At 38.5% G+C, this 19558-nt stretch overlaps 1 protein-coding gene across 2 annotated transcripts in view; it reads right to left on the bottom strand.

The window, feature by feature from the left end:
• LOC124163658 (formimidoyltransferase-cyclodeaminase-like) overlaps window positions 1-19558 on the bottom strand; it is a 35513-nt gene that overhangs the window by 13505 nt on the left and 2450 nt on the right. The window contains exons 1-5 of one of the 2 annotated variants that reach the window (XM_046540712.1): window positions 13061-13404; window positions 5841-6024; window positions 3728-3972; window positions 3200-3336; window positions 1442-1604 (exon numbers count right to left, since the gene is read on the bottom strand). In XM_046540712.1, the coding sequence (XP_046396668.1) occupies window positions 1442-1604; window positions 3200-3336; window positions 3728-3972; window positions 5841-6024; window positions 13061-13324 (993 nt within the window). In that variant the 5' untranslated portion in view covers window positions 13325-13404. Of the gene's footprint in view, window positions 1-1441; window positions 1605-3199; window positions 3337-3727; window positions 3973-5840; window positions 6025-13060; window positions 13405-19558 lie in introns of those variants that run through there. The other variant, XM_046540714.1, reaches the window with a different exon arrangement.

The raw sequence follows: 19558 nt of genomic DNA, 5'->3' as shown, positions 1-19558 counted from the left end.
CAAAGTCGTGGAAGCCATCGGATCTGAATCCGAAATTTTGAATAATAGCTTCAGTGCATGCAACCCGCAATAAGGGTGGAAAGAGTTCCGATTCTATCTTAGAATGTGCCGTCGCATGCGATTCTTGTCCTACTCATGAACAGTTTCGTTTGAAAGCTCTCGCAGAGGTTACGTAGAAGAAATTCAGCCGTGGAAAATAAAAATAGCAAAATACAACTGGCACAGAGTGTGACTCATCCCAAGAGATTGAACAATCATCGGGGGAATCTCAGCATCAGGAATTTGAAAATGCATTTGGATTCGAAAATATCCGATCCGAAAGACCCGGCACCGAAATTCAAGGATCCGATCCCAATCCAGATCCGAAAAAAATCCTGAATCCGTCCATCCCTAATTTTATCGCATTTACATAAAAATAGAATTTTAAGGTTATTATGTGATAATTTTTTCCTGACATAACTAAAAAGTAGCATTAGCATAAAATTTACCTAATGAATATTTGATTTAATCAGATACTGTTTCAAAAGAATAACTTTTAATTCAAACAATGTACATACAGTAGACTCCCGATTATCCGGCTGCGTCAGTATATCCGTGTTGAGGGTTACCCGTGCATAATTTTCACTCTCACTCAATACTTTATGCGATCTTTATCAAAAACTAAAATCCGACACAAAATCACCAGAATCACTGCATTAATGTTAGGATAAACCGGGCTTCTTATTTCCATTAGAATCCCCTTCGTAAAACACCTCGCAGCGCGCGACCCCGCTCCGTGCTCACGGATACACGTCCCGCACCTGTTGCAACTTGGGTAACTGGTGCAAAAGGCAACTGCGTGGCGTGGTGCCTGACAGTGTAGTTTCCGACATCAAGCATTGGTTTGAAGCATTCACACAAACCACTTTTCCGTATCCGTGATCACAAAGCCACGGATGTGTGGTTTTTGAAACCAGGCCTTACATTTGGCTTTAATAATACGATTACAACCACGTTATATGCCGCTAAAAATATTGCGAACTGGCAAGGAAAACTCTCAATGAGTCCGGGAAGCACTCTAAAGTAGCAGAATAACTGCATAAATTATAATATATTGTTGTTTACGTAAATAATGAACATTGCAAGATGTTAAAGTGAAATTTTGGGTGATCCGTGTTTTCCGATTATTCGTGCCGTGTCTCCCCCCATCATTGTTAGCCCAAAAGGATAATCAGAATTTACGTGCTGTAATTTATACTTTTTACTGAGATTACTCGTAATTTTTATCAGTTTATTTTTTTAGAAACCTCCCAACCCTGCTAATTATCATTTTAATATTACCCTCACATAAAGTTACACAATATTTATGTTAATCCTTAGTCAGTCTTGATATGTTTTGGAACATTGTCTGGGTGACAGAAATATACAAATTTTGACTCTCAACGCATAAAAAAAGCCTCACCTCTTCGAAAGCAATGTGCATCGGAGTCACTTCATAGTCAGTGAGATTGAGGGACACTTGAGCCATGTTGGCCTCGTCCAACCACCACCCAATCCCTTGGACACACCGCAATCTGCCGGGGTTACTCTTCCCTCGACCCTGTTCACGAATGTTCAGGGCAATCCTTGATGAGTAAAAAATTGAAAAGGATCAGAACAAAAAATCTCCAATTTGGTTATTCAAAATTTAAAACATGGAAGGAAAATGAAATACGAATTCATAAATGCCTTTATTGCATTTATGAATGCATTGCATTTTAGAATGCATAAATTATTTACTCAAGTTCTTCCAAATTGAATCCATAAAAAAAAGCACAATTAAATGGAGGAATGAGTCATAGCTAATATAGAGATCCATTAGCCCAGTTGAGATGTAGGCATTTAAATATAGGTGCATCGTTTAAAATATCCATTGTGGAACTTTCATGTGCAGATGAATTCCATTAAATAAGCAACTAAATTCATTTGCATGATGCTGAAATTTGTAGTTATTGTTGATTAAACCAACATAATAATAATATGATCTGATTTTGAGAGAATTTTAGATCTGAGCTCCTGATCTCTCCTACATTTGCAGACTGATTTCATTTGGAGTTCTTTACAATAATAGGAGAATCATTCACATTTCATACAAAACTAAGTATCAGTTATAAAATAAATATCCCGTTGTGAAGAAGCAAGAATTAGGAAAGGGTCATGCTACAGAGGAATGATGAGGATCTAATGGATGAAATTGCTGAGAATTGAATGGATGAGTAATTAATGAGGGATCCTAAGAAAAGTACAAGAGAAGAGAAGCCTCATAAAAACCTAAATAAGAATGCAAAACAACATCATTGGCCATATCTCGCGACATGATGGCCTGATGAAGACAATGGTCGAGGGACAAATGGATGGCAAGAATGGAAAACAAAGAGCTCAAATAAAATAGATGGAACACATGAAGAAGGAAGTGATGGAGAAGAAATATATGTATGTACATTTGAAAAGGTTAGCTGATGAGTGAATTGAGTGAGGGGCTGCATCAAGCCAATCTCAGGATTTTGACAGATGATAATGATGAAGGTTTCTATCTATTACATCTCCACTGGCACATTGACATAAAGTCAATATTTAAAAAAAAATCACCATGTAGGTTGTGTATTTTATGTAATGAGAATAAATTCATTTCAAAAAATTTATTAAAGATATTGCTACAAAACACTAATATCTCCAATGTATGCACCTTTAAAATCATCACACTTCTACAGGCAAGTTTTCTTTAGTTTGTACACATGTAAGCCACTTTGACAGCATCCACAGTCCCATGTTGGCATCCATTTACCTAGTTTTCGTTTCTCACTTTGGGGAAGAGAAAAAAGTCTCTGATGGGGCAAGTTTGGGGTAGTAGGAAGGCTGGGAAATCATTACTACGATGGCATTTTTCCCCAGAGCTCAGTAACCACAAATCCTGGATGCATCAAAGTAGCTTGCACTCATCATCTGAAGGATGCTTCGGTTGTTTGCTTCCAGGGAGTGAACGAAGCACGGAATACTCACCAGCCAAGAGTGTTGATGCGTTGGAGGAGCATGTGTTTGATAAAATATGCAAATAAAGCTTGAACTACTTACAAGAGTTTAGTGGTGATATCTCTAACAAATTTCTCGCAATCAATTTGTTCTCATTACTTGAAATACACAGCATGTATTATGAGCAGCAAATTCCTCATTTTAAACCTACCTGTGTGCTTGCTCCTTCGTGGAAAGAAGGTTGATGTTGTATGCAATCAGAAACTTCCTCACTCCAACCATAGTTGCTCCCCAGTGAGGAACATATTCTGCTGGTCCATAATCTGGTTTCCACTTTGGATCTGTCAGCTATTTATTAGAAAAGGTAAGTATAATTGCTAAAGAGAAAAGAGATGCTCACAACTCAGACTATGTGTAGGTACTCATACGGTATCTCTATGTTCCAGATTTTAGTGATAATAATATACATTTATTATCATAGACCTCTAACTGGTCTTATACATATTTTTGTACTTAACCTTATAGCATTATACAATAGCAATTATTAAAATGCAAACATGATAAAATTGAATAAATTCGAAGCTCTATTGGAAGCCTATGCATTTTCACCAATTTCCCAACGTACATACAACCTATGTAATTCCGAAAAAATCAAGTTTTTTAAACATTTAAGCGCACAGGTACCTCAGACTAAGGCTAATAATATAGAATAATATAATTGGAACAGTGTGGACAATACCTTTTCTTGAAGGCCTTCATATTCACCAGATCTTATTTGCGGCACAGTCTCTCGGTAACTTGGTGTTCCGATATCAGGCCTAAGTTTTCTATCAGCTGCTGCTCCATACAGAAAAACAGGAACATTGAGGGCGTTTGAAAGAGCTTTTGAGAGCTGATGAGCGCAGTATATGCACTCTTCCTCCTCCACTCCACTGACGGGAACAAACGGGCACACGTCCATGGCCCCCAACCGAGGGTGTTCACCTGAGAGGGAATTAATTGCACTTAATCACACAGGAAGCAGTTACAAGCCTCTGACGTGCTTACAGGGGCGGTCTGGTTGGCGAGCTGAGCTTAGCCATATGCTCACATCTACTGTGCATCCTATGAGACAGGTGCCATTAAGTATGACTCTGATCACTTGGACCAAAGTTTTTTTCAATCACAAAATTCTAAGCTTTCATTAATTTGCTTTATTCACAAAATACCCAAGGTAAAATGATCACATAAAAATATATAATTTAAAGATGTCAGAAGAATAAAGAGAACCCAATTCTTTTATTTGAGAATCTTATTTTAGAGGTTTTTAAAATTTTTATTGATAAATTTTATAAGCTGTGAAATTCTCACTTTTTGCAGCATAATTTTAATGAAATTGCTATTTCTTTAATTAACTTTTTTCTTTACAACCATTTGCGATTGACTCACACAAGTGAATGGTGATTGGGATCACTGAAAGACTGACTTGGCCCATCACTAACAGGAAAATCACATGCAGATACAGTAAACCCTCACTATCTCATGGTAACATAGGGTGAACTACATACCATGTTGAATCTCTACCAGTTCTTGATGACAAATCATATTATGCATACCGCATCAGCTTACGTAAACATGACTATTTTATGAATTGTGTTTTGTGCACAAATATGGCATTAAATTTAAAAAAATATGACTTATAATTGAAGAAATGTGATTTTTTGAAAAGCATGTGTAACATCATTTGAGATTGTACTATAACCAACCCATTCGTCCCGGTGGAACTCATTGTAAATCAGAGATCTACTGTATGCATAAAAAACTTGGGAAAAGAGCTCAATTAAGGATGATAACGTTCAGTTTTAAGGAGTTCACTGGATTATTATCGCCCATCACACATGCCTAGCCAATCCATTCAAACATTCTCCCTTCCCTTTCCTTTGAATTTTCAACGTTTTTTGAGACTAACTGTGCCTTGATGTTAAAATAAAGGAAACGTTTTCTCTCCCTTGTGAGATACTCCCCAGGGCAAATGTCAGCGGCAGCTGGTTCTGCGGGTTTGCAATAAAGAGCAGTGAAGATATTGACAGCCCTCTAGCGTGTATGTACTTCTGGAAACTATGACCTAATTTCCATTTTTACATGCAGCACATTAATTAATTTTACATGCAGGCATTAATTACATGCCATTCTATTAACTATTAGTGAGGACGTCTCCTCTCTGCTATTAGGAAAGCTATTGAAATATCTGAAGTAAGTGAACTGATAAGAAGATTATTAAAAAAGTGCATGAGGACAATAAATATATATGCAATTAAAATCTACCTAAATATGTCACAGCCCTTCACAACCTCCAAAAATTAGTGGTCCCTGATGGTCATTCAGTGATCTTCAGATGAAACAGTGAATCAGAAATTAAAGGACAAGGACTTCTGACTTCCAGAGTACAGCATGAAAATGCTTGACCATATGCAGCCCAAGCGACAGTTCAGACTATCCAGAATATCAAATTTTAATGTCTTATTCACCCACCTAACTCTCCAGACCTTGCTTCTGGTGAATTCATGAGTTAGGTGCACTCTATGAAGCAATAGGAGGCAAGAACATCCAAGTGATGAAAAATTGGAAATATGTAATGGTGTATAACAGGCTAAAGACACCACCAAAAGATGTCTTTCAACATGTTAGCTATGCTTTCCTGAAGCATTGGAAAACTTGTATTTAAGGTCTGGGAGGCTATGTAGAAAAATGTAGTGTAAAACTTATTCCTGACTGTTATAATAAAAAAATATGCAAATTTGCAGGTTTTCATTTGAATAACACTTGCATGATATGGCATTTCTTAGCGAGGTAGAAGCACTCCACAATCTTACCTTTATGCTTTGTCATATCAATAAGTTTAGATGCCACCAAAGCTGCATTGAGAGCTCCCTGCACGACGGCTTCTGGACTCCCAACAAATGTGTAGACTGTGCGGTTAGTGGATGGTCCAGGATCAACATCCAACAGGTTGCAGCCATCTGTTTTTTCAATTGCAGCCGCTATGGCACCAATTATCTATGATTAATATGAAAAATGAGGATAAGGAATGGACAATCTATAAGGAATGGACAATGATTAGGTACAATACTGTGGCCACTATCGAAAATTCTTACAGCTGAAATTTCACATTTCACCAAGGATAAAATATTTTCTTAAATGCTGATTTGATACCAGTTCACATACGTCAGTAAATAATGCCAACATACTCTTTTTCCCACCATTGGTAGCTCTATTTGATAATTTAATTCTATGTATTTATACTGTTGTATTGCAGTTTCCGCTTGAAGGTGTATTATTAATCACCAACTGTTTAGCTTTATCTTCCATTAATACTTTTCCTTGAGCCCCCCTCTCCTAATTCTTCAGTGCACTGTTTGCCACTTAAAAAACAAGCCAAAAAAACTTTTTGGATTTACGACTCGAACGAAGCTCTTATATTTCCACAATAGTAGTGTAATGAAGGTTTCTCCTACAGCTGGAGGAATCAAACAAATGTTGGGGGTTGGGAGAGTACGTATAGGCAGCGTACAATGCACGATTTGGTGCTGAAAGAGGATTTCTGAGTTCTCTTGAGTGACAAATTTGGTATTTTAAAATTAATTTTCCATTTGTCTGCTCAATTATTGCCTCCATCCTGGAGTGCTTGGCACAAATGACATAGGTACATTAAAGAGAAAACACGTGCCCAAAGAGGGGGAGGTATGTACATTAGGGTGGGCCGAAAAAAGTTTTTTTTCCTGATCAAATGTTCGAAGTTGCGAAATGATATAAGGATCTCGCACAAAAATTTTTTTTCAAATCGGATGATATTAAGTACTCAGGGAAAAATTTTTGCTTTGCATCTGCTTTGGAACCCTTTTGAAACTGCTTTGGAACACCAAAATCTGCATTGGAACTGCTGTGAAACTCATTTTCACTCATTTGTACCAAAAATTAGAAATATGAAGACGTTTGTAACTCATTTGTGATCCCCTTTGGAACTCCTTTGTACAGAGTGTGTTCGTTTGGAACTGCTTTCTACTCATTTGGAACTACTTTTGAACGATTCGGCAGGATTTCCAGACGTCATCATTCGTATTGTAACTGCTGTGTACGGAGAAAATTCATTTGGAACACCCTTTGAACGAGATGACAGGATTTCCGGGCGTCATCATTCGTATTGTAACTGTTGTGTACTGAGAAGATTCATGTATAACGGCTTTCCATGCGTTTGTAATTCTTTGTGAACAAATACATGCGATTTATATATGTCATCATTTGTTTTGGAACTGTCTTCTACGCGCCATTAACATACCATGGCCAGGTTCAGTCTGATACGTTTGGTCGAGAAAACGTAAATTCTTTAATATATGCACTAAAAATGCATAAGAGGTATAAGAAATAATTGCAAGTCAGTTAATAGAAACGGAACTCCCAAATAATCACTCGAATTAGTTTAAAAATTATTTTATTTTCCTTGTGGCTTAAATCGTATTTTTGGGTCCGATTTGAAATGCGACAAGATTATCTTCACTACGTACCGAGAATTTTGGTTGCGTATAATAAAGGTATTCAATAACAAATTCATAGCGCTCGCGTTTTTTTTGCGTTTCCAAGTATATTATTATCGTAAAAATTCAATGTCTATACTTTCAAAGTATACTTCGCAATTATAAATATTGCGAATTTAACGGCATTTTTGCAACCTTTTCTTTCATTGCTTTCGTTCTTTGATATTACCGGAAAAGTAGTATTTTGCATAGATTAATATACATAAAACCATAGAGTAAGTACATAATATACTTACTCTATGATAAAACATACTGATGTATTGTCTTCGCGATCCCTAGGAAATGGTTTATGTCCATATTTGGATTCGTATTTTAGGGCTGAATTTTTTCGCCATGAATCCCTCCTTCGAAAATATATTTCAATGTCGAGGTTGACAAGTTCGATTACCCGGAAAGGCCTTTTTTCGCATTTCCCATTGCATTTTCAGATATTTAACATGACGGTTTTCAAGAAAAAAATTCCAGAAACGAAGGCATTTCACTCAAAAATGGACACTGAATGATCCACATCAACCACGTAAGATCGGAATTAAGCTCTCGATAAGGACTTTCTTGACCACCAAAGTGACTTACCCCTCACTCCGCAATATGAAAACATGACACTTGTGTTAAGCTTGACGAGCTTGAAGGTCTTTCGTTTATGACTAATGCTTTGCAAAGCAATGGAGCTATTGCGAAATGGCGGCACTGCCGCACTTCAATTCTCAATATTCATCTTGTCCAAATTTCCGAAGCAGACTAAAATAAAACTTCAAGGAAATTGAATACGCCATCTTGAACTGCTACAAAGCAGGTTGCATGATGTACAAATGAGTTCCAAATGGGTGTCCAAGTGGTAAAAATCAGTTTCAAAACGGATGAACGAGTGGTACAAACGAGTTCCAAATTTAAATCCAAATGAGTCCCATAGCAGTTTCCAATGGAAATCCAAGGCAGTTCAAAATATGTTACAAATGAGTTGATGACATGGTAGGATGCTATGACGTCATGAACTGCTGTGTACCGTGTTTCAATTCCACAGTAGTTCAAAAGCACATACAAATCAGTGGTACAAAGCAGATAGGTGACAGTTCCAAATGACTTACACAGCAGAAATTTTTCCCTGAGTATTAACCACTGCCGCCCGAGCTCTAAGGTTAATAATTTTGCGAAAAATCAGGCTGATTTCAGAATCAAACGGTTATGAAGACTAATTTTATGCAAATATGGGATAATGGATAATATTAAAGAGTGTATACATGTTAATAGCCTAAAAAAATGAAATTTGAAGTTTACTTGACAAAATCTATGGCTCAAACAATGTCTATGAATAAACAACAACATTATATTATAGACCACCCGCACAACACAACGCATTTTCGCCTACGTAGAGCATCGTTTCGAAAATTACATTTTGGGGGCTCAAGTGCAGATAAAATAATAACTATTTCGATTGAATTTCATTTTTTAGTTAATAAGCCATTATATTGGGGTAAATAATCCCACAAAAAGTAATAATAAGGTAAATTATTTCAAATTAAAATCAGTCATAATGACGAATAACGTACCTATGTGAAGCTATTTTCAACAAGAAATTCAGTCAACGTTGAGAAAGAGCAGAACCTGAACACCAAGCATTTCACTCATAGAGTACATCTGCTGAGGAGACCTTTAGCCCAGGGGCATATCTAACACTCGATTATACGATAAGCATATAACGCCCGTCGACAACCAACGACGAGTTTCGATTTCAGCATCACGCAAACGAATTAAATCAAATGACTGAATAGCATTCATGGCTTTCCGATTCTGTGAATTGAAATATCAGTATCGGTAACCCGTGCACTTTTCATGCATCTCCCTATGCTAATTTCTAGCGACCTGCCTAAACTCAATACATCGTACACTGCGCGGAAGCGCTCATTAGCCTCAGCATCGGCAAATACCATTCCAATCTCGATCGCATGTGCGGAGGAGCCGACAATGTTTCTTGTTCACACGTTCCCTTGGAAGGCGATACGACGAGCTTAAATTTACAACAGAAGAACCGCGCCTTCCGCAAAAAGCCCTATTTCTCCCCATCTCGTTAAAATCTGAAGCAGTTCGTGACCATCTTGGCGCGAACTTCACCTTTTATTTTCACCCTTATCTTCAGCATTTGCAGCGCCAAAACTGATAGGTATGTTACGCTGTGACTGAACTGAAATGATAGCACTATATCCCAGCATTCTCTGCACTATCAGCGTAAACGAAAAGGAGAGAAAATAAATATTGCTGTACATGGGTACCTAACTACTCGGTCCGTTGCTCTGAAATAAGCTGCAAATGAAATGATATTTGTTCTTACGTACGTTTCCTCAGTACACATCATCAGCAAAGCCTTAACAATTCCAACAGTTCTTTACATTTCTTCAAGTTTTGAAATATCAAAAATAGCGGCATTTCTCTCGAAACAATTAAGCGCTAATGAAATTATTTCAAATTTCTCCTGTGGCTCATGAATTTATTTCGAGCATTATTTTCTTAATGATTTCTTCATAAATTGACATAAGGATTTTTTTGATGAAAGTACCCATATAGATGCCTGCGTCAGAGAAGAAATTTGTAATAATTAGCGCCAAAAACCGCTGCAAAAGAAAACTCTGCTATTTTCGTTTTTCAAGACCTGCAGTATATCTAAAAGCACTTTCGACACCGCATTCGTACTAAGTTGACGAAATTTGGTGTTAAAACCAAAAAATGCATTCATTTATGTTTTAATCAAGATTCATTTTTTGCCCATTAATTTTCTGGCAGTCTTGAAATAACGAAAATAGTGGAGTTTTGTGTTGCAACAATTTTTAGCGCTTAGTTCTTCTATGACGCACGCAGTCATAAGAGTCCGTTCGTTCATTGGAGTACGTATATCCTCATATCTATACACGGTATTGAGAAAATGGGGTTCAAAGTGAATCTTTGACCATTTTCCGAGCGTCAAATAACGAACCTCTTTCATACAAAGCTGAGTAAACAAATGGTTACCGATTTTCTGATAATGCTATGGAAACACCGAAATAAATTCCCTCTCATTTCAAGTTTATTAAAATGCAATCGATTGGGCAGTTAGCGAGATTTCTTCAAGCTTCTAACTTGGGTACCTATCTCGACGTTTTGCGAGGACAGCAAACCACCTCGAAAGTGTGCGAGGCCTTCATGTGGTCGCACTAACGTCCGCAGAAAGTTTCTTTAGTGGATGGGGGTGGCTTGTGGGTTGCATACACTCACCTTTTACAGTCAAATCACACGCCGGTTTGCAGAAAATATTAGCAATGAATTCCGATTAGCATAAATTACCCGAACCACTTGTTGACGGAAAACGTTAGCGTGAACTGGACGCCGCCTTCCTTCGTCCTCCTGAAGATGGCACTGCTACTCACACGCCCAATTATTATGATCTAATTGAGTCGAGCTGTTTCTTCGCCGCAACGATGTCTTTCCCGGAGTTTATTTCTCAATTCCACCCGAAATCCATTCCAATTTTGTCCCGTGAGTCTTATTCCATGATTCCGTGAGAATCAACAAAACACAGGTAAAAAGCGCATTAAAAATTAAAACAAATTATTACGACACTGCTTTTCACGCTAATTTTCCAGTACTTTCAAAATCGATGGAACCCCGCGCTCATTTCATCGTCTTCCACACTCCCAATTTTTTCTGTGAAATCCGCCAATGACGTATGGCTATTGGAATCAGACGCTAAGTGCCCCTTGCCAAGAATAATTCATCGCCATTTTTTTACATAAACGGGCCATTAGAAAACTTTGGAGTTCATAAAATTAGCGACTAGCATATAGTGGTGGAATTTATAGTCATTACTGGAATTTATCGAAACGATCGTAAATTTTATGGCTTGGTATCTAGGTAGGCGTTTCTCCGTTGTTCCGACGATGGAATTCTCCTTTGATAAGGCGAGGAGCGTCGTGGATATGATGTGGGCATGCAGTGGCGGATTCAGAGGGGGGGGGGGCGACCCCATCCTCCCCATTAGGGGGCCGCCCCCATTGCCGAACATTTTTTTGTATCGTAAGATCGTCTTGTATATGTGTACATTCAGTTTAAATAAAAACTCTTAAAATTTGCATGAGACTTCTATATTTTTAATTACGATAACAGTAAAGGTAGCTTGAGGTATTTTTTGCGCCCCTTGAGTTTTTTAAGTTTCCTCTACTGTGCGCATGAAACAAACAAACAAGGTTTGTGGGCGGGTATTTGAAAGCAATTACGTTATATTGTAGCTGTGTATTGTAGATGTGTGCTCAGAGCCCAAAGGCACGAAACCAAGAATGAAAGCAAGGGGAATGGAATAAAACAGGACCTCCATCCGTTCCTTTGGAGACCGTATTGGATGCATTGGCGCATTTTAATTAAAAAAATACCCGCACCGCATGGATGAGTGCAGCACTATCCATTTATCTGCAGTATTACGAATATTACAAAAGAGGATCAGTCTCAATTCGGCCTCTGAACGTGTTGTCACCCACCGCGCATTTAAATGGGTTTTTATAGAAGTCGCCACTCGCGTCGCTGTCAGATAAATTGATCCGATTTTCACGGGGAAATAAGGCATAATTAATGGGTGTTAACCGAAATTTATAAGCATGATGATAATATCTAGCAAATTCATAACTATTCAATGCTAATTCTCGTAATGGCCTACATTATGAGGCAAAATATTGGAAAAAAGAGGATCGTATTGCACTCATTACCGCGCCGCAGACATTTTTGAAAACCGATAATGCGACAGAAGTGGCGAGAACAGGAATCAGCCTTCTATGAGATGGAATTGGGCCTCCGATATGCACTCCCCTTGCGTAGTATAGTATTTTTAACCTCGAGGAATATCATTGGAAAATTAGGAATCTGATTTATCCCGCCATCAAGTTTACAATGGGCTAACAACCACGATTAAAGAAGTATCCCCATATATACTTACGACCGTCAGTCACACTTGCGGCCATCTGAAGTTACGACCACAATTATTTAATAAAATAGTTTTTGAAACATCCCCAAAATGTTTTCCTCGAAGTTAGTAGGTGCGCTATTTTCTTAAAAAGTGAGTTCACTTAATATGCATTACCATTAATTCATACCGAGTCCATTTTTTGTTTTTTGAGTAGAGGTTTTCGTAATTTTGTTTTAATGTATAAGTAGTAATGTAATTGAAATATTTAGATGATCGTGCATAATTAGTGCGAGTACTTCACAGAGCTAATCTACGTCAGTGCACACAGCAACGCTTTAGACAAACTTTTGGCTGGTGGATGATTTAATAACCGTTTAAAAATGTCATCTCCAACTTGCCACCAGTCATACCCACGACCAAATCTTCGAAATGTCCCAATTGCAGTCGGGGAGTAGCTGTAGTTTATTAACCCGTGAAATTCGGATCACTTTGCCTGTCAGCGAGGCGACGGCGTCTTTACGAAACCCGTTTGAATGCGCGGCGGGTGACACCGCATGCAGATATTCGTGACTGTGCTTACGCTTTTGTCTCTGCCTTCCGAGAAGTTTGGGACGCACTCGACTATCTTGGGCATGTCGCTGCTTATTCCCTTCCACTTCTGGCGAAGAAGAAGACGAGGATTGAAGAGTCGTCCGGGCAGAAGAAGGTCAGTTCCTCCCAGCAGCAGCGAAGCGAAGCCGCGCACTGCGTCCGGGGATGCACGCCTCTTGCGTGGACTCCTGAAGGCACTCGAAGCCAAAAACGAGCGATGGCTGGTGACGGAGCGTCGAACCACCAAGGACATGCGGCGGAGATGTCAAAGGTGTGGAGTGTGGTCGGACGGAGGAGGAGTTGCCGACGGACACGTCTCCCACTTTATAGCCTCCCTCCGAGTGAAGTCAAACAGCCATTCCCCCTCCCCGGCCCCCGTTCCCCTCAAATGAATCCGCTCTCCCTCCCCCGCCTCTTTCCTCAAACTCAACACAACGGGTTTTTATGGGTTTTTCCTTCAGGAAACACTCGCCTCCCACGTACAAGGTTCTATCTTGCTCCGCTTGGGAGCGGTAGCGTCGCGGAGGGAAATACGAATGTGCTTTCTGACATCAGTTTAATTTTATTCGTTGATTTTGTAACCACAACCATGATATACATCTACAAACTAATCCTAAAATCGCCTCAAAAGGCTTGTGGAGGGTGTGTTAAGACACCACCCATTGACAAATAAAAAGGAAATGCACTTACGAAGTTCGTCTAGTATTTATTAATGTCATTCAATGTTAGGGGAAAAATGAATTTCCATTCCTATCCATTCGGAAAAATATCTCTCTCAATTTTTCGTATTTATTGGACCTGAAAATATAGACGGGTTCTAATATGATGTTCTCCGTGTCGCTATGAAAAATATATATTCTCAAATGCTGATGGAATCAAGTTATAGCGCGCAGCCTCCGAGCACCGAGTCAGGGGTGTATACAGTGTTGGTAAGTACACGAGTAAAAGTAATCAGCTTACTTGTAACGATGAATTTTGCAGTAATTTTTGATGCAACAGTTACCTTTTACGAAATGTATTTTTATTGTAATTTACTCCTTACGATGAAAGAGGAATCGTTACTTGTTCGTAATCGACGATTACATTACTTATTTACCGAGCCCTTCAGATAACTTCGAATCCATGAGTACCATAATTTGCTTTTTTAGGTTCAGCCATCCTTATGACTTACAATTAGATTACTTATAATGGGTGCAAAATGTGACACCCATTGTGTTGTTGCAGCAGTTTTTAGCACCATGGGTGAAATTGCACTTTGGCAATTTCTATGACTCAATTATACCACATTATTCGACAGTTAGTCTTAAGAGTGGGCAATCTTACAAGAAGTAATTGCAATACTGTCAATTTACTTATTACTTTTTAAATCAGTAATTTATACTCATAATTGATTACTTTTTTACGAAATAACTGTAATAGGGTGGTTTCCTTTTATTTTTTTATTGCCTAAATCGAAAGATTATTACTCTTGGAGTACGTATTTCACGCTTTTAGATTTTTACATGACGATATCTATTTTTCTTGATTAAATGAAAAGTGAAAATTTTCAAGCGCGCGATAACGTGACGGGTATGTATAGATGCCGGGAAAACGTCGTGTGACGTCGTTCTGGTTCCCGCTGCCGCAAGTGAGGTGACCTTGGGGCGAGGCTCTGAGCGCTGATACGACGCAGGCTGCTAGCGGGTAGCTGAGTACCCTGCTGGCTGGTAGCGCTTGGCTTAAATAAGGATTATTAATACCTTTTCAAACGAAGAAAACTTTCCGACCTTAGCCAGTTTTAATAAGTGATTATTAAGACATGTTTCCCTGAGCTCTGCGCCTCATGCATGCATTGGTAACCTCAGACGATGTATAACTCCTATCTTCTCGTATAGAAAGTAGGTCCCTGTGACGTCACGTGGAGTGGCATCGCATGGGCGTCAATCTGGCCCTTTTCAAATGAGGATAAAAATTGACCATTGCCATTCGTCTAAACCGGTATTTCTAAAACGAAATAATTTGTATATTATGAATACACTAATGGTGGGTAACGAATCGCAATCAAGGCCTTTCGTTTTCTTTGATGAAGGAAACTACACTATTGAGCCCAGTTAATACTTTTTCTCTGTACTTATACCTACACGGTGTACGTATTGCAATAATTTCTCTTGACTGCGACGGAAGCCGTGCAGCAGAGATTTTGTGAGAGGGACTTCAATGTCTGCTGTCGTATTGGCGATCCTCGTCACAGTCCATTGCTCTCAATTTTTGTCATCAATACGGATACTGACAATTCTATTTTTCACCGGTGTACTGTTAAGATTGCGGCCAAAATTGTTACTCAAAGTATTTATATACAACACAACCTTGTAGAAATGAGATTCAAAATAGGTAACACTAGATCTTTCTTTTAATCTTCATAAGTTATACCAAATATCTATAAATGATTTTGCAAATATTTTTGTTGGTTAGTATTTTACGCCATATTAACAGATCAACATATGTAGCTGCGGTGCCCTTGTGAAGTAAACGTACTGCTGCGATGTCAAAGTTAACCGGATCGAGTCCAGGTCGCACATAATTTATTTCTTAATTTTTTATCAACTCGCTCACTCGTTTTGCATTTATTGACGGTTTCAAATCATTTTAAAATTCTCTGCAACAGCTTTTAATACATTTTTTCGGTACTGAGTTGTATAAAACTTATGAATACGGCAAGTGTTGACTTATTCTCATTAAGAATGTTTGGTACATTTTGAAGAGGAATTAAGGAAATAAAACTTTGTAAGGTTCACTGATTGTTTAATTAAGGGCACGACCCGGGTTTCGTAACTTAGTTACATCGTCAGGTGACTAAACCTGCATGCATCATACATTTATACCCAAAGTACACAAGTGACTGTGAGGACATCTGTCGGAAAGGAAAAAGGACTAGTTGGGAAGCGGGGGTGAGGGTTAAGCACGGACTGAAATAGGGAAAAAGGGGGGGGGAAGGGAGAAGGGGCAGCCTTGGTCTGGGTCGAGGGTTTTTTACCAGCCAGGGGAGGGCGGGGTTAAAGTGGGTGAGGAGACGAGAAGAAGAAGGAGAGCTAAAGAAGGTGGTGGTGTTAGGGAAGAAGAGAGGGTTAGCAGGGTACATTGAGTTTTCTAAATGACAATAGCCTATGGAAGGTCGTTGAGTCCCGCTGTGGAAGGACATGGGTCACTGGGGGAATTTTGGTAAAGGCACTGCTTAGTATTTGTTCTTGGAAATTTTAACGGCACACATGTGGATAGGCATTTGAAAATTTATGTCACTGTAGGAGATCATTGATGGGGATGGAAAAGAGAGGGGAGTGGGAGGGGAGCACTTGTTCGTTGGCAAGGGGGGTTTTGTTCTTTAAATGTTGTATAATCTCCAACGTTTCCAGGGCATCGAGTCTCCTCCTGTTTCTTTCTGAATGTAGGATATCCGGCTTAAAATCACTATTGTGTTTACCTTCTAATAAATGATTAGCGAAGTTTGATTGATCTTTCTTCTTTTTGAAGCAGTTGCGATGCTCACTCACTCTGATGCTAACACTTCTCTCCGTTCTGCCGATGTATCTCATGTCACAATCGTCGCACTTCAGGCAGTAAATTCCACTTCTTCTTTCTGGTGGGAAACGATCTTTGCAATTGGGCAGCAGTGTTTTGAGAGTTGAGGGGGTGTAATAGGCGATTCTGTATTTTTCTTTGGGGAAGCAAGAGGTAACGGAATGAGAAATTTTCCCTAGGAAGGGAATCCTGCACCAATTTTTTGGGGTGTTGATGGGGGAAAGAGAGGACACCATTGATAAGGCCTGTTTCTTCCGCACTCTGTTGAGGATGTTATCAATTACTGATTGTTGATAGCCATTAACCTTTGCAATGTGCTGTATGATTTTCCATTCCTTGTTGTAATTCTGTAAATTGAGAGGAATTTTGATGAGTCTATTGATTAAATGATGGAACGCTGCTGTCTTGTGTTGGAAGGGGTGGCATGAGTCCGCGGGAATGGTAACGTCAGTGGAGGTGGATTTTCGGTAAATATCAAAATGATGTATTCCTTCATTTAGTTGAATGTTTAAATCTAGATAGTTAATTGAATTATTTCCTACTTCCATAGTAAATTTAATATTTCTGTTCTGGGAGTTGATAAATGTGAAGAATCGTTCTAACTGCCTAGTGGTGCCGGTCCAACAGCATAGCACGTCGTCCACATATCTGTACCAATAATGAACATGTTTAATTAGAACGTGATTCGAATCAAATAATTTGGACTCAAAATTATCCAGAAACATTTCTGCGAGCAGGGGTGAAAGGGGTGATCCCATGGCAAGTCCTTCTAATTGTTGATAATAATTATTATCAAATAGGAAGTAGTTTTGTTTGAGGCATGTGTTAGTAAGTTCCAATATTTCTTCAATTAATACGGGATTGACATGGTTATTTTGTAGGTGGTCTCTAATGGTTGGTGGCACTTCATTTTTTGGGACATTCGTGAATAAACTGTTGATATCAAAGGAGATCAGTTTGGCATTGTGTGGTACTTTTACATCCTTGATTCTCTCAATTAAGTCTAATGAATTTTTTATGCCATACTTTGGGGTGAATTTCGTGTAATCTTTAATCAGATGGTTCAGTTTTGCAGCTAGTTTATGTGTGGGTGAAGGAGTACTTGAGATCACTGGCCGGACTGGGAAGTTAGCTTTGTGTAATTTGATCAAACCATACAACCGGGGCGGGAGAGGATTTTTTTGCAGTAGCCAAATCTTTTCTTTGTAGCTGAACAATCCGTCGCTCCTGTGGATCACGTCGTGGGTTTCCTTTTGGAAATAGTTCGTGGGATCTTTGTTTAGAAGTTTGAATTCGTTGCCTCTAATGAAATCTAGACACTTGTCGACATAAACATTTCTATTCAATATCACTATGGAGTTCCCTTTATCTGATTTTGTGATCACTAGGTTATTACTTTTTACTGAGTCTATTATGTTGTGAATGGTGGAGGAAGAAGTTACATTATTGTGGTGAGGGGGATTGGTGGACGTTAGAATGTTTTTCCTAATGTTATCTGCCACTAGTTGCTTCGTGCCGTTCTTCTCTCTCCATAGCGATATTTCACAGTCCACTATCAAATTTTTCACTCGAGTGTGGAACAACTGTCTGTGTGGTGCGAAGTTATTAGTTACATTTTGAAGGCTTTGAATTTGCAAAAGAGGGTTTCCCTAACCCGGCGTAAAAAGGCGCACAAAAACCCAGCGTCTGAGTGAATGTAATTGTTTAAGAGAGGCGACAAAGGGTCACACATATCAGTCAGTGCAGGAAATGAAGCCCTTAAAAGTGCAAAACCTTGCAATTTTTTCAAACTGAATAGATTTGCACAAAAATTTGGGATTAGACTAATCATACCCCTACTTCAAAATCTATAGTATGCCGAAGGGCGCTTTTTATTTTTTAGGGGTGAAAACTACCCCTCAAAGGTAAAACTTATAAAATTATACTTTAAAGCTAAATACGGGTAAAATTTAGTTTAAATTATTTGTATAATTATTTTTTTATGTTTGGAAAATAATTTTAAGGTGTTTCAACCCATAATAATCAACCCTTATTGGGGGTAAATGTAAAAAAGAATTTTCAAACTGAATCAATTGGCATAACAATTTGAGATAATACTTATTATACCCCCTTCAAAAACTTTTTTTAATAAAAGAAAACAGGATATTGAAAAATCATGAATCTACGACGGATTTATTTGAAAAATGAAGTTCTTTCGATTATGAAAAGTATTAAAATTAGTTTAAAATCCTCTAATAAGTACCCACTTTTTTTTATTTCCCCCTGGTTATGGAAACGAAATTCCTGGCTACTCCACTGCAACGGGCCATATATTTTGGATAGCATTTGAGAGTAATATATAGAAAATGGAAACCTTAACTATTGAAAAAGACGAGAATAATATCAAAGGAGGTAGAGGGAAGGCGTTCATTTGGATTAATGGAAACAGTAATGAAATACTGATCAAGTTAATAACTGATGACTTCAGGATTAACGGTGAGAAACCTTTCCATTATTGAAAATGAAAGAAAAACGTTGTTCGCTCCCCTTACATATTCGATAAAGCCCGACCCGGGTTTCATAACAATGTTAACCTGACGATGTAACTATGTTATGACACCCGGGTCGTGTTTTCTCAAATATATATTAGTGAACCTAGCAAAGTAAATTCTATCATTTCCCATGTAACGATAAAGTTTTTCAACGCAGATATGTAACGGAAGGCCATTGACACGAGGCCGAATGAGACCGATGGTTCCTTAGTTCGCACCAGGTTAGAGTTGCGTCAATTATGCTGGAGAAAATATGTGAGTAATATGGGCGGTTTAGCCACTAATCCCGTGTCCTAACAATAAGTTTCGGCGTAACCAGAATAACTAAAATACCTTAGGCTCTATTGCCCGAAATAATGTCCGATGGAGTCGATTTCTATCTGATATTACCTTCATAATAA

This window comes from Ischnura elegans, chromosome 8 (genome assembly GCF_921293095.1).
Source record: "Ischnura elegans chromosome 8, ioIscEleg1.1, whole genome shotgun sequence".
In the NCBI taxonomy this organism is placed as follows: domain Eukaryota; kingdom Metazoa; phylum Arthropoda; class Insecta; order Odonata; family Coenagrionidae; genus Ischnura; species Ischnura elegans.
This window is presented reverse-complemented; position numbering and strand designations above follow the sequence as displayed.